The sequence below is a fragment of the Chelmon rostratus genome, chromosome 7 (assembly GCF_017976325.1).
Source record: "Chelmon rostratus isolate fCheRos1 chromosome 7, fCheRos1.pri, whole genome shotgun sequence".
In the NCBI taxonomy this organism is placed as follows: Eukaryota; Metazoa; Chordata; class Actinopteri; order Chaetodontiformes; family Chaetodontidae; genus Chelmon; species Chelmon rostratus.
The window spans coordinates 10,214,075-10,229,860 of record NC_055664.1 but is presented as its reverse complement, the minus strand read 5'-3'; the positions used below and the strand labels follow the sequence as shown (position 1 = coordinate 10,229,860).

Below are 15,786 nucleotides of genomic sequence, written 5' to 3'. Positions count from 1 at the left end.
CCTCCCACTTAGAGTTAAGCCTAAGATCCTGCAGTAAAACAAACACGAAAATCTTTAAACTACAGTTCTTTGCATAGCCAAGTATTTTAGTAGCAGTTACCACATGAGAAGCTGCAGAGAAAAACCTTTCAGTGTTTAAATACTAAATTTATTTGCAAAATCATGAGTCTGAAATATAGTTTTATTAAGGGAAAACACCAACAATAAAGCAAACTCACTACTACTACTCCCTACTACCGTTGAATGTCTTTATAGAGGGTTCTTTCTCCATCTCTGTCCCTTTTTAGGCCGTGCCAGCATTCGTCCAATGAAAAACATCACAGCGATTGCAGGACGGGACGCTTTCGTTCATTGTCGCGTGATTGGCTACCCCTACTACTCCATAAAGTGGTACAAAAACTCCGCTCTTCTACCATTCAACCACCGACAGCGAGCATTTGAGAACAACGGCACTCTGAAGCTGACCAACGTGCAGCAGGTGGATGCTGGCGAGTATAACTGCAAGGTGATGGTCCAGCCCAACAAGATGGACTCCCAGAGTGTCCACGTGCGTGTGAGAGGTAAGTCCCATTGAGCTGTGTAGATGGTTGAGCTCTCTCTCGCATCAAATTCCATTATTAAATATAAAGCTGATCTAATATACCTGGTGAATCAAACAAGTTGCCACACGGTTGCAGTGCTTTGGTTGTTAAGCAAGACATTATCTCCTGTTTTTGTCATCACATGAGTTAGATTACAAAATCAATACCACTCTCATATCTTTTAGCCCATTAAATATGAGGCTACAGCTAGCAGCTTATTAGTTTAGCTTAGCATAAAGACTGGAAACAGGGTGGAACATCCCGCCCACAGCTTGTGGTTTTACAGGTTGGGTTATGTGTGAGTCTACTTCTTGCCCAGGAGCTGTTCCTTCATGCAGTCTGATGTCCACACTCCTGGAAGGCAATACACCTTGCCAAGAAATACTTCCGCACATAAGCCCCCATAAAACAAACCATTTTTATCAGTTAAACAAACATAATGTGTTCGTTAATCAGCTGCATTTGGTACCTTTGTTCGGAGACCGGCTAGCTGTGTGGCTAACAATGTTTAAAGCACAAGTTTATGGAAAAGGGAAAAATGTGCATGGATTTTTTACATTCAAAAATAAACTTTTGGCAAGAAAACAAATAAGTGTATACACCACAATGTTGAACTACTCCTTCAAATGTCACAATTTTGACTGGATGGTTCCCATATTTGTGCTTTAATATAGCTGAATTTGATTGATTGATGTAAATGTAAAACACATTCTGAGGCACTATTTTCTTCCCGATGTGTACATGTGCATCTTAAGGTTGACTCTCTGGAACATAAAGAGACCCACTCACACAGAAATGGAGACAGTTACATCATATAGCATAGATCTCACCGGACTTCTAAACGAATCTGTCTGATGTTCCTCAGTACATCAGGGCACCTAATGAAGCCTCTATCAGCTGAGTGACTGATCTCCACTGAGATCTTACAGCTGTAATAGGTAACACTAAAAAGGGCTTCCCCATAATGCCCCATTTCCTTCCTTCTGTACAGTACGCTAGGCTGTTGTCACTATATTACACTTTCCAGTGGAGCGATGGAAACAGAGGGGGAGAGAGAGTGAGAACTGAAGAGAGCAATGATATAAAGCAACACTTCCCAGTGGTACTATAGTGCGCAAGTGCATTTGTTAATTTACTCTGCTCATGCTTAAAATGTGGAAGTGTCTGTGGGGATCCCTGAAGTCCATTATCTCCACTTTGTTGTGAATTAAATAAGGTGCTAAAGTGCTGCTTATTTCACTGTTATTTGAACTCACTGGACACTCAAACACAGATGACTTGTGTGATGGCTGGAGATTTCCCAGAGAAACACAGGCAATTTGAATAGATCTTTTGATTGTATAACTGTGTTATATTAAGCAGCCAGATTGACTTTGAGCACTCGTTTTTTTTTCTGAATACCAGCTATTCCTGTGATCAGGGTGTTGGATCAATGTGTAAAATAGCAGATTAATGTAGTAGCCAGGCTGGCAGATAGGCGAGTATGTAGGTTAGTAGATCAATAGATGATTATTGACAGGCAAACTGGTTCTGGTTCACTTAGCTTTCTTTTTCTATCAACCTGAATGAGTCATCTCAAAGATGTTTTTTTTGTTCTGTGTCTTTGTGCTCTTGTAGCTTCTCGTCCTGAGAGGACAAAATGTTCCAGCCTGAGAATGACGGGGAATTATTGCAGAGTGGTTTGCTATTCAGGTCTTTTATGTTCCTTCAGTGACCTCTTTAAAGTGAGATAGTTCGAAGATTGCAGGATTACTCTGAGAAAAGGACACAGTACCTGACACAGAATCCGGGGAATTAAGATGCTCTTTGAAACTCACGGACGAAATCACATTTGGTCTTTGTGTCTCTTTCGTTCTCTCCTCCTCTGTCTGCAGTCCCTCCCTACATTCAGCCCTTTGAGTTCCAGCGTTTCACCATCGGCCAGCGGGTCTTCATCCCCTGCGTGGTCATGTCGGGCGACCGGCCGCTGGACATCACCTGGCAGAAAGATGGACGCCCAATCCCCGCCAGCCTGGGTGTGACCGTGGACAACATCGATTTCACCAGCTCACTGCGCATCTCCAACCTGACGCCCGACCACAACGGCAACTACACCTGCATCGCCCGCAACGAGGCCGCTGCCGTGGAGCACCAGAGTCAGCTCATTGTGAGAGGTGAGAAAGCACAAAGGAGCGTATTACATATCTAATGGCCCCTAGTGGACTACTAGAATCTGTAGCATGTGTGCAGGTTTTCATTTTAAGCAATCCCTGCGGTACCCTGCGGAACATCACTTATTAGTTCCTCCTGTCTGGCTGAAGGTAAAATTGACAGTAGTGTTTGACAGGTATGAAAACCTGCATACGCAGGCTGCACTATAATAAAGACACCAAACAAATGTCACACATCAATGTCAACTGTTACTTGTTTTTGTTATACAGTTCCTCCTCAGTTTGTGGTTCAGCCTGAGGATCAAGATGGGATCTACGGTAAAACTGTGACTCTGAACTGCTCAGCTGAAGGCTACCCACCACCCACCATTGTATGGGAACACTCCAAAGGTACATTAAGCACAGCACACATCACAAGGTGCAAGTGAACCTGCCTGCTACAAGGGAAAACAAATCACACCTTTGACTTCAAACTCACAGAATAACAAAGCGGACTTTAGTCTCTCGAGTCACCGGGATGCTGATTCAGGATTACGCCTGGGTATCTCAGACTTTTCAGAAAGCTGTGATGTAACAGACTTGGTGCATCATAATACGAAGTGCCTGTGAAACAATCAAACGTCTCGTGTCAGCTGAAGTCCATCACTCGGGGCGATTAAAAGCAAAATCAAACAAAAGAAAGAATAGTTGTCATATATTGTGATGAGTAATTTTTCCAACACAGCTGATGTGACGGTAGTAGTGTTTTTGCAGGCGAGTGGGCTCCATTTGCTTCATCCACAGCTGGTACATATGTGTGTGAGTACAAACACACACATAGCCATCTGCACTGTAAACATGGGCTGGGGGCTTACAGGACTCCCACCTGCACCGTTAGGGAATCATCAGAGAGGCAGCGACAGAGAAAAACAGACAGACGGACAGACAGATGCGGAGATAGGGCGTCAGCAGACAGACATCCGGGGAGGCAGCAGGTGAGTTCAGCCACTTGAGCAGGACAGATGAAGAGGGGCCCCAGGTGTTCGCTCCATCATCCATATAACCAGGGATGAAAGCTTCACCAACAGAAGGAGAGCGACCAATGAGGAATGGTGCGTGAGCGTGAATGTGTGTGTGTGTGTGTTTGTGCTAGGCCCCATGATCAAAGGAATGAAAGAATCAGATCTGTTTTCCACCCTTTGATTGGATTCGTGTGTGCGGACGTGCGTGTGCTTGTGTGTGTGTGTGTGTGTGTGTGTGTGTGTGTGTGGATGCCTGATTAGTAATGTCTGACCAGTCCTGATCAGTATGGAGAGATCGGGCTGAGCAGCGTGTGTCTACTCAGTCGTAGCATTAAAAACAAGCTTTACCCATGCAGAGGGAAGCTGACCAGCGTGCAGGTCAGTATTGTTGTTTTTGGGGCCTTTTCACATCTTTCCAGTCGCTCTGTGATATGTTGGAGGGCAGGATATCAGTCAGAGCACACAGGCGATGAAATTCACTTCCCTCAGAAAAGAAATGTATTCAGGGTAGGTGGCTTGGGAAGCTATCATCTAAATTTGTTGTAAGCCAGAGTGCAGTTTGTCCAGAGAATGGCTGTCTGGCATGCTTTTACTGCAACAGAAGTACCTAAGAGCCAGATGAGTGTCTCTGGGAGATATGGAACAGTAAGTAAAGGTCAACTGCTATTAGCATAACGACTAGCACCATTTGGATATGCAAAATCCATAATTCAAGGAAGAACACATCTCCCTCCCTCTCCTCTCTCCTCTCTCTCTCTCTCTCTCGCTCTCTCAGAGCCAGGGGAGCAGGAACAAAGTCACCACTTGACCCTTTGCGAGCCACGGCCACTTGACTGCATTTTAATTAAAAAGCAAAAACCCACAGCTCACTAAATAGCCTAATCTCTACACGCTAACTTTAACACGAGCTAATGCAATGTCTGGCTCGGTTCACACATGTGTTTAATACTACATGAGCAAGGTGGAATACAGTGCTTTCATCAGTATGAGAGTGGACTGCGCGAAAGCCTCCTCATTCAGTGTCAGTGACACACAGATTTAAGGCTGCCACTGCAGGATGAAATACTGTATTGTTTGACAATAGAACAAGAGTGATTATATCATTTTCTATTAAAAAGAGAGGTATTAATTACAACACAGGCAGCAGGCCAGAATATGTCAAAGATGCCAAGTCCAATTATTTCAGCGATGCTTCAGTGATGGAAATCAAATGTCAGTCGTATTGGACTGTTGAGAATTGAGAAAAGACGTGCAAGCATCACCAGACAAATCCGCGCCTTTAGGATTAGTCTGTCTTCAACCTAGATTAAATCACACTTTAACTTTAACTGTATGTAGTCATCGTAGCTATCTCTACTAAATCTATTAACTCAGCAAACCTTAATGCAAAGAATAAACCCGAAGAGTTGACACACAGGAATAAATAGTGAGAAAAAAATCCTTGTCTAGCCACAGTTAACATGTTTGAATCTCGCTGGCTTGTGCCAGTGTTGAAGGCCAGCAGCAATGCAAAGCCTCTCTGCTCCCCTTCTGTTCTGCCTGTTGTTCCTCTGCACCAATCTGCTGTCTTGTTAAACACGAGCATTATGTCTGTTGTGATTGCATCACACCAGCAGCTCGGCCTGCTTCACTGTGCTCAGCAGCTGTTTGGCGGTTTAAGGATTTAGGCCTGGTGTTAAGAAACATGTTTACAATCCTCCCAAAATCTGACAGGCTTTGTCATCAAATCTGTAAACAGTGCTGCGTGGTCAAATGAATGCACACACACACACACACACACACACACACACACATACACACACACACACTGGCGGTCAGCTTACATTATGCATCTTTTTTCAGATCAATATATAGGCATTTGTGTACGTTTACACACACTGTATTAACTATATATCTCTGCATACACACCTCTGTTTTCTTTCTCTACTGATACCAGGCGCTGGCGTCCCCCAGTTTCAGCCCATCCCCCTGAACAGCGGCTCTCGTGTCCAGCTGCTGAGCAACGGCTCGCTGCTGATCAAACATGTGCTGGAGGACGACAGCGGCTTTTACCTGTGTAAGGTCAGCAACGACGTGGGGGCTGATGTCAGCAAGTCCATGTACCTCACCGTCAAAAGTAAGAGCCTGCGTCTGATGCACGATCAATAACAGCTGATGGGCAGTGATCACTGTGTATTTTAATGCCTGGGTTGTTGCAGCAACAAGCAGCCGTTACAAAAGGATTCCCAGCTGCCAGATTTTAGAGGCTGTTCCACCTTATGTTGATTGGCCGGTTTTGTAAAACATGGAAGGAAGGGAGGATGCTCATGAGGAGGTTCAATTGACATGCTGTGCAAATGATGGCAAACTGAGATTGGGACAAAGTCTGGTGGCCAAAATAGCTTGTGATGAATAAAAAACACTTGAGAAGCTAAGCAAACATTAACGGGGTCATGATCCTGCCTTCACATGGAGTAAATTTAAGATTTGCATAAAACATCCTTTCTCTGGGAAATTACAAAAACCAGTGCATTCTGATTCCTGCACTCATAGTAACACTAAAGGACCAGCAGTTATTTCGCATTTTTCTGCCCAGCGCATGCAGACAGCGTATATTTCTGATTCCTCTGCTCAGTATGTGTAAGCATGACTGTGTTTTTGTGTGCATGTTGGATGTGTGTTCTCTGCTCTCTCCAGCAGTCGTCATGTTAACATCCCAGAATACAGGTCTCCTGCCTCCAGTGAGCGTTAGCATGTAGCTCCCCTATAGCGCGAGGAGTGGCCCCTCATTTTCATGGTGCTTAGATGCGAGTGGGGCTTATTTTCCCCTTGCTTATGTTATCAAACTGGAGCACGAGGACCCCCGCTGACGGGCAGCCCTCTCTCTGTCTCTGTCTCCTTCAGCCTGTCTCTCCTTCTCTCTCTCTGCTCACCAGCTCAAAGTCTGATATATAGAGCACACACATGAAAAACATGACGATAGTTAGAAGGAACCCACAAAACTTTGTGTTTCAAGTGGGTCGGATGGGATGGAAGTTGTGACTGACCCCGACCTCTGACCTTTCTGTAGAAAGGGACGCCAACAAAATAATTTGTGCAGAACTCTCCTTCTGGATAAATCAGTACTTGTTATCATTAATATCAGCTGGCATGTCGTGGATATTCATGTGTCACTATAATTAAGCCTCGCAGTGTACAAGGTTGGGAGCTGCCACTGTATGAAGCTGTCAGTTCTGCAGCAGCGGCAGGCTCCGAGATGCAGTCTGTGTTTTCATAGGTCAGTTTGCTGACTGTAGCACCCAGTTGCTATGCAGCAAGTTGACCTATGGCTGTGCTAACCTTTTTTCTTCCATTTTCTACCAAGCGGAGAGCAAACACTGCGGCTGCAGCTACAATAGACTCAACTCTCAGTAGCATATCTAACTCCAAACACTTAAAGGCGTGCCTCTTTGAATTTTAACAACCTGTGTTTTATGTTGAGAAAAACAAATATCTGTGTTTTGATGTGTGCAGATGCAACTACCTAAGGTCCGAACACAATGCAATCCAGACCACCTACAGATGTGGTCGGGAGCATCCGATCACAACACATTTACACCTTGCAGTAAAATGCGTTGTTCCTTATCTGGAGCATGTGTGCAGATCGCATTTTAATACCAGGTGTAAATGGACACTTTGTGAGGTCATCGTGCTGTGATTGGAGTCCACTGAGAAAATATACAGCAGCACAAAGGATATTAGAGTGTTTTGCTGGGTGACTCCACACTAGTCATCCCCATCCCAGCTGTGTGTGTGTGTGTGTGTGTGTGTGTGTGTGTGTGTGTGTGTGTGTTGTCTATGGTGTGGTATCGAATGGGGAGAGTAGTAGCAATGCATGCGTCATGCAGGAGTTTATGAGCCCAATCACGCCTGGCGCTGTGGCCTACTTTCTGCTGTTGTGTGTACGTACAACTTACGCACACTTGAAGAAGATACGATGAATTTTTCAAGTTTATTTTCCTCTCTCTGCTTCATCGCCCTGACACAAATCACACCGCTCCACCTTGCGGAGACCCCTTCTGCCGTTGGACACATATGTGTGTTTGTGTTTAGGGGAGATGAACAACAAGACGCCTGCAGTATATAGGACATGGTAGAAAGATCTGCGGTTTATGTATATATACCTTCGCTTGTGTGCATCTCGAGTTTCGTCTGTCTTTGTAGTCAGTTGTATCATCTAGTAGAGGGAGAGAGCGAGAGCGTGTGAGAGAGAGGGTTGACCCACCAAACACACTCTGCTGTTGCTCAAGGCTTCAGTTTCATGTTGGTCTATCAAAGGGAATTTTGACAGCTCTCTGCTAAATAATGTAAGCTTACTGCTCGTAACTAGTAGTTTCATTAACATGAACAGTGATGGTAACATTATTTACAGCGTCTATCATTGATATCAAAGACATCATCTCCTTCGGATTAGTTTATGTTTATTGTCTTTATCTTTATTTTAAAATGACCTATGAATTATTGCTTTTTTTCTTACTACCAAGTGAAGCTGGATAGTAAATGTGTCTTCAATCAACAACTTTACACACAGTTCATTCCATGCCAGTTAATTGTTCCCTTAGGGGGCTAATAAACATTGACCACATATAGTATATATTACTACTGCTGAAAAAAAATCCTACCAACTCATTAGTGACACACCTGCACAGAGCCTCCTTTTCTACCCGATGTGTCCCTTCAGGAAATATGCAATCATGCAGTTACATTAATTTATGCCAATTAAACCAGTCCTGGCAAGTATTGCCAACATCTTGTAATTTTGTCTAGTTCTTCATCTTATTCAGGACCACTGTTAAAATCAGTCCTAAATGCAGAATGTTTAGTTTACTGAGCCCTTGTTGCATCATGCTTACGATGGCCCGGCACTCATTGACCAGTAACTACTGGTCAGTTTTGAGCTGAGGAGCATTTTCTTTGTGCTGTCTCACAGTCTGTGGTCAGAGCTAGCTCGTCTAGCCTGCCTTTATACTAGCTCATCCTTTTTTCTCTTCAAAGTGTTTTTTAATGCATTAATCACAGCAGTTCTCAATGGCATAACATACTATGGGTCGAGGTACAGCACTAACTGTCTGGATCCCTCGCCGTCACAGACTGGCAGCATATCGGCCACATGGCCTTGGAACAGCGTGCATCACACTTTCTCCTTCCAGCTAGCAGCAACATGATCTTTGGCTGTGAGTCATCCTCGAACGTGTCAGCCAGGTGCATCTTGATATATTACAATGTAGTGCTAGAACTGCTACTAAATTAAGAGAACTAAACAAAAAGTAGCGCATTTCATTTTTTTCCTCAGACTACTAGCTAGCAAAGATGTTTGTTGCAAATTAACTTATAGGCCAACACATATAATCAGTCAGAAATACCACAAATAACACAAAATACCAAATATTTTTAGTAAATCTGCGGCTAGTAATTTTTTGCTATCCGTATCCGTTTGGATGGTTTGCCAATATCTTCTTATCTCCAGATCTAATTCACAACTGAAACAAATGGCAAGACTCATTAATACTGCAGCTAACATCAAGCTAACAGTTCCTTCATGACATCACCACAATATGTCATCATCAGCAACACTGAATTTGGATTAAACACAATTCTCCTTTTACACTTTGACCATTTATTCCTGAATTACATTTCTCTTGCAGCGTGATTTAAAACCCGCTAAGTAATTTGTGATTCAGTTAGCATTGACGTGACATCTTCACAGCAAGAATAATTCACATTACAGGAAAAAGCCGTACGTTCAGTGACAGTACTCTGTGCTGTCCTTCCTCTGCTGCCATTGGCTGCTCAGTCATTACATGTTGGCTCAGCCACATGCTCGTCACTCATCAACAGATCACATTTCATGCCCTTTAAACTCCAAACTGTACTCGTACACTCAAGACGCTTTCTGTAAAAGTGTACTTACTCGCATGAGTGGTCTGAAAAAGAGAGACCATTATTGTACCCTCACTCTCCACTTCTCAGTGTTTGTGTGCGTTTTCGTGTTGAAATACACGTTTCTTTTCATTTCTAAGTGCACAGCATGATGCTTATCATGCATACTGTTATCATACTTGCACATGTGTTTGCAATCACGTCTGTAGTATTTGCGTATATATTCTGCTTGCATGTAGCGTGTGCGATTTTGTGTGTGTGTGTGTCTGTGCGTGTGTGTGTGTGTGCTACGAGACGCTGAAACTCTTGAGTGCATTTCAGCCTCATTTAAATCCGTCAATACTTCAATTAGAACCCGACGAAGGGGCTCAAGGGGAGAGCAGTCCACATGTTTCTGTGCTTTATTTGCACTCTCTGGCTCTCTTTGTTTCTTACATTTCCAGCAATGAGAGAGAGATTAAAATGATAAATAACACAGTATTTGTTTCGTTTTCAACCAGTATTCTTTGCTGGCAGCTGTGTGTGTCCTCCAAGTGTCTAAATCCCCCATTGCCTACAACAAAGCACACATTTGTTTACCATTTACAGATACATTTTTATCTTTTTGGATTTCTGGATTTGATGCTGTGGATTTCTCCACATGCTGAAGCCACTGACAGAGTTTGCAGGGTTGCATCTTTTTATTCATCCTCTCCAACACCCAAACAAAACAGGAGGAGGAATGAGAAATGGATTGAACAGTAGGTTTGTCTGCTCTAATGTAAGCTGCAAACATTAGCATGCTGGGCTAACTAGCTTGCATGCAGCTGTAGCCTAAATCTTTTCGCATCTGTTAGCCTACCGTATGGTGCCATCAAGTGTATGTTCAAGACACCTTTTATTGAGTTGTCATTTTAAAGTGAGTCAGCTGCAAACATCAAAAAGTTAGTCAGAGACATCGTGTTCAACCATTAATGGAGTCAGCGTTTAATTAGCTAGCTACAACTGATAAAACCTGCTGGCGATGGTTGTTATTGACCCGGCATAATCAGTGGTTGCTGGCCAGAACCAAGAAGCTCATTTTGTCTGAAATCAAAGATCCATTGTTTCAAAAATAAAAAAATACAAATTTGAGTGGTAAATCCTCAGAAATCAGTTGATTTCACATACATTGCATTATGTGCTGTCGAGAACAATAAAGCTTTGCAGGTATACTAACATGAACGATGAATCACCTATCAAATAGTTACTGATTAATTTTCTCTACTTTGATTGATCAACTATTTCTTTTAGCTCTAATTTACTCTTAGATTATTTCACCACTAAGGAAATTTAACGAAGTTTCCATATAAGCAATGTTGTACGAGGCTACTATTGGTGCAAATGGTGCTTCCTGTTTTACTATGCAGCATTTAACCCATACTGTGTCCTCCACGCTGTTCAATGATGAAAGTCAGACATCAAGAGGGGAACCTGACAATCAAATGATCAGAACGGATAGACTCTCTACGTTACTCATATCTTATCCCTCTATACCTCCCTCGCCTCCTGTCTGCACCTTTTTGTCTTTGTTCCCCCTTTCCCTCCCTCTACCCCCTCAGCTTTCTCTTCCTCCCTTGTCTCCCCTCTTCCCACTCACGCTCTCCTCTACCCGCCCGTGTTTTATTACCAGGCCCCTGTAATATCGCTGGATATTAAAAAATATACATCAACCGAGCAATTATGGGCTATCAAAAAGAATAGGTTTAGCCCGGGGCCCTGCGAGCGCTGCACGGTAGATGCATGGAGATGAGATGAGAAGGAAGCGAGTGAGTAGGCTCACCTCAGCCCGAGCCACTGAAGCACAACCAAGATCAGCGGAGATTGTGGAACATTTTAGATACTGCAGTCCACATCACATGGTAGCCATCTTGAATCCATGAAATTTAGCATGTTGCATTCACACACGCACACACATGCACACACACACACACAAGGTCACAGACAGATTGAAACGTTTCCAAATGCACACACGTGTATTCATAACTGAATATTCATACACAGGAACATACTGCGCACATACATGTTCATACATACAATCAGAAGTGACAAATATTCTAATCATATAAAAACATGTACACACAGTGTCACACACTCACACACACACAGTTGTTAGCTCTCTCTCGAGCTCTTTCGATGAGCAAACATGAGCTTCGTTGATGTTAACTTGCACTGCCAAGGCCTCAGATTTAGATGGAGAAAATAGCCCCTGTTAAGGAGCAATAACATTTAGAGAAGGGGCTGAGAAGACTCTTTTAATAGGACTCACTTAAAATTCATAGTTGCTATGCAAAATAAATCAGCGATTTCCTGCGCGGGGGCAGTGGGAAAGGGGATGATGGTGTGGGGAGCGAGGGAGAGGGAGGGGCCGCGAGTGAATAAGAGATGAGGTTTAAACGTTGGCAGTCCCAAGTCTGACACATTCCATCATGTCGGGGGTGGGCGGCGGTTGAGGGGCCACGCACGTACACTCGCACGAGCACACGGGCCTCGTACATGCACACAAACACACATTCATCTAGTGCCCCCTTTGGATTTCTGTTGGCTGTTTCAAAGGAGGAGAAGTACAGCGAGGAAAAAGACAAGCTGAAGGAGTCTGTGTGGGATTTGTGTGTGTGTGTTTGTTCACTCTATAAATATAAATTAGAGATTGACTGATATAGCATGGTCGCTATTATTCTAATTATTATTTTTTGCTGTGTTTAGTGCTAAGGAGCAAATATTAGCGTGATACTACATTAAACTGAGATGGTGAAGATGGTAAAAACATACCTCCTAAATATCAGCATGTCAGTATTGTCATTGTGAGCCTGTTAGCAAGCTGATGTTAGCATTTAGCTCAAAGTACCAGTGTACCTAAATACAGCCTCACAAAGCTGCTTGAGTTGCTTCAGACTCTAGTTTAAACCCTCAAAGCTGTGATAAATACAGAATGTGATACCTTGCTAATCCTTTTTGACATATACTCTATTGAAACCAGTACAAAGACAATATATCAAAAGTTTTACCTTATCAACTTCATAGATTTTTGTAAATATCTGCTTATTCTGAATTTGATGCAGCAGCACTTTTCAAGTCGGGAAGGGAGCAACAAAAGAAGGAGCATCCTGGAAAGGCTCAGCTGTTCACAAGCGAGGATGGAGCGAGGTTCACCACTTTGTGAACACATGACTGTCTAAAGTATGTTACTATGGGCTCAGGAATACTGTAAAACCCATTGTCCCTACTTTTTTAGAATTGGGCTTGTAAATACAGTCTGTACGTCTAAATTTAAAAAAAGAGAAAAAGACCTGATCTGTTGCATTTTTCAGCCTCACCCTGCTTCAGAATGGGTGAGGTTAAACACATCAGGTAATTCAAATACTGTCAGTGCCACTCACACAAGTACAGTATAATAAATGACTCATTATAAATTCGAGTGCTTTAATTGACTTGTGATTGTCTAACCTTGCTGGCACTCCTTAGCGCGAGTAAAACTGCACCAGACTGGCGCCTGCGTGAAGCCAAAGCAAATGATTACAAAGTTATCTGTAAACACTGTCTGACCCAGGGGAGTGCTGTGTGTGTGGGGAGGCGTGTGTGTATTTCCAAAGAACATTTGTGTGTGTGTGTCAGTGCTGCTGTTTTGGTTTGCATCTGTGTGTGCGTGTGCATCCCCGTGATTTTTTTTTATCTCGTCAGCGCGTCTGCACTCGCGTACTGTAGAAGCGCGCGAGGCCAGCATCCCTGTATTTGTGTATTTCTGAGCGTGCGCGACCGCGTGCGGGCCTCTGTCGTTATCCGTGCGTGTTTGTGTATGTTTGAATGCCCGTGTGTCTGTGCGAGACGACGGCACGGCCAGCGGACTCGTCTGCCGCGTATGAATAATCAAAGTGGTCTCTCTCATCATTAAATCATCGCTGTCCTGGTGGGAGCCTGAGGAGGGAGATGGAGTGAGAGAGCGAGGCAGAGGGATCATAGTTAGCGCTGCAGGGGTACATGCTCTCGCTCTCCTCCATCGTGTAGCGTGGCTGAGATGTGTCATGAGCACAAGTCTTCTCTGCTTCTCTGTGCTCGCCCATTTAGCTCCCCCAGACACAGCCGCTCTCGTGCACGCACACTCATACATATGCACTTACAGTATAACACTCACGCCGGCGCACGCGGACACATTGTTCGGGAGTGTACAGACATTCACACACCGGCTCAAACACACATATTGCATCTCTGCCTGGAGGAGAAGGCCTCCAACCTCTGCTGCACAAGGATCTGCCACATGTAGCTGCTACTGCTGTCCTTTCCAGCGGCGCGGTTATTCACCATAGACCATTTTTACACACACTGGAAACCTTCTAATAAATGTATGGCACTAAACACTGGCCTGTCTAATGTAAATGAAGATTAATTGATGCATAACTCAACAGAAAGTCTGCCACAATTTTAATAGTCGATGAGTTATTTCTAGCTGCTCCAGTCAGTATTTTTATGTCAACCCTGGATCAAATCCCTCTGTGTAAAAGTCTTATTGACGAAGCCACAGATAATCATTGCTATAAGGAGAGTGGAAATGGATGGAAACAGGAGGACTGATATGATAATGAGTGATAATTTTGCTCAGTAACAGCTGGATGTGTGATAAACAACTGTTTGCAAACACCTATGCCAGATCAGCTTTATAGAGTGATAATACATCTGTGTTGTGTTTATAGCTCAGTTCCGCTACCCCCAGCTGGCCAAAATGTAAATTCATGCTTTTAAGTCATTTATGAAGGAAAACCATCGTAAACTGAATATCTCTGGGTTTGGACTGTCTCTTTTGGCTCTGGAAAATTATAATGGATCTTATTCACTGTATTTGCACTTATAATTAAAAATAATCACGAGTGGCGACTTTAATCTAGTGTCTTGAAAAAATGTCTGCAAACAAATGAATGGTGTCGTGCTGCTTTGACTCACTCAGATTTTTTCATGTTCATAAGTCATCACCTGGCAGCAATCAGACTATTTGAATAGTTTTACCTGCGTTATAATGTCCAGAAAATGAATGAAGGTAATGTCCATAATGTCCACATTGATGGGGATTAACATATTCTTTCAGTGTGCTCAAACTGCAGAAGTTAATATGGTGTAATCCACTTCAAGAGCTTCGCACTTTAGAGATCATTATACTGTGAATAGCACCTGAAAGTCTCAGCGAGTGTTACAATCAGGAGACAGCTTCATGCAAGAAGAGAGACAAAGACAGAATGAAAGACAGTGTGAGTGTGAGTACAGACTGTGAGTAGTCTGGGTGAGAGACATTTATAACAGACACTCATTCTGCTGCACCACACACACACACACACACACACACACACACACACACGGGCTAGATGTGTTGCTAATGAGCCTGGTGTGCGGTTACGGCGTAGAGCCAGACTGGCTCCACGCTCAGACCGATGGGAGTTCAGTCAGGAGTCACCACTTTCTTCTCCGTTCCTCCACCTCATCCTCAGAAAGCAGCATGTTGCCGTTCGCTGTCATTATCAAAGCGGGTGCGGGCTTACCTGAAGGGCTCCGTCTCAATCTCAAAGTATTGCGGGAGACAGGGAGCCTCAAACATGAGTTCATGATGGTCCCTGGAGTGTTTAAATGGTTGTCATAATTGTCTGAGAAAAAGAGAAACGGCTTTTTCTTGGTATAAGACAAGACACACAGTTAGAGAATTTATGTGTGGTGTGTTCTTCAATATATAACATGATTTCCTGTTTTTTGGAAAAAAAAGATTAACACATAGCACAATAAACCAATTATTTCCAAAGTGATGCTTAGTGATGTTTAATTGGCTAGCATCAAATGTGCATAAAACAAGCAAACACATGAATGTTTTAACTGATGTCATTGTCTTATTTTCTTTCCATTTTCTCGCTCTTCTTCCACTCGTCCAAACATCTGTCCCCTGCGTCCAGTCCCAGCCATGATCACCTCCTACCCCAACACCACCCTGGCCACGCAGGGCGAGGAGAAGAGGATGAGCTGCATCGCTCACGGGGAGAAACCCATCATGGTGCGCTGGGAGAAAGAAGAACGCATCATCAACCCGGAGACCAGCCGCTACGTGGTGACGGTCAAAGAGGTGGCCGACGAAGTCATCTCTACGCTGGTGGTGAGTGCTCGCTC

The 15,786-nt window shown here is 43.6% G+C and overlaps 1 protein-coding gene across 5 annotated transcripts in view; it reads left to right on the top strand.

Annotated features, from left to right (window-relative positions):
* The window catches only part of dscamb (Down syndrome cell adhesion molecule b), a 96,863-nt gene that overhangs the window by 59,347 nt on the left and 21,730 nt on the right, over positions 1-15,786 (top strand). For all 5 annotated transcript variants that reach the window (XM_041940173.1, XM_041940172.1, XM_041940170.1 and 2 more), the window contains exons 6-10: positions 288-560; positions 2,456-2,734; positions 3,002-3,121; positions 5,669-5,848; positions 15,576-15,772. In XM_041940173.1, coding sequence (XP_041796107.1) covers positions 288-560; positions 2,456-2,734; positions 3,002-3,121; positions 5,669-5,848; positions 15,576-15,772 — 1,049 coding nt within the window. The remainder of the gene's footprint in view (positions 1-287; positions 561-2,455; positions 2,735-3,001; positions 3,122-5,668; positions 5,849-15,575; positions 15,773-15,786) is intronic.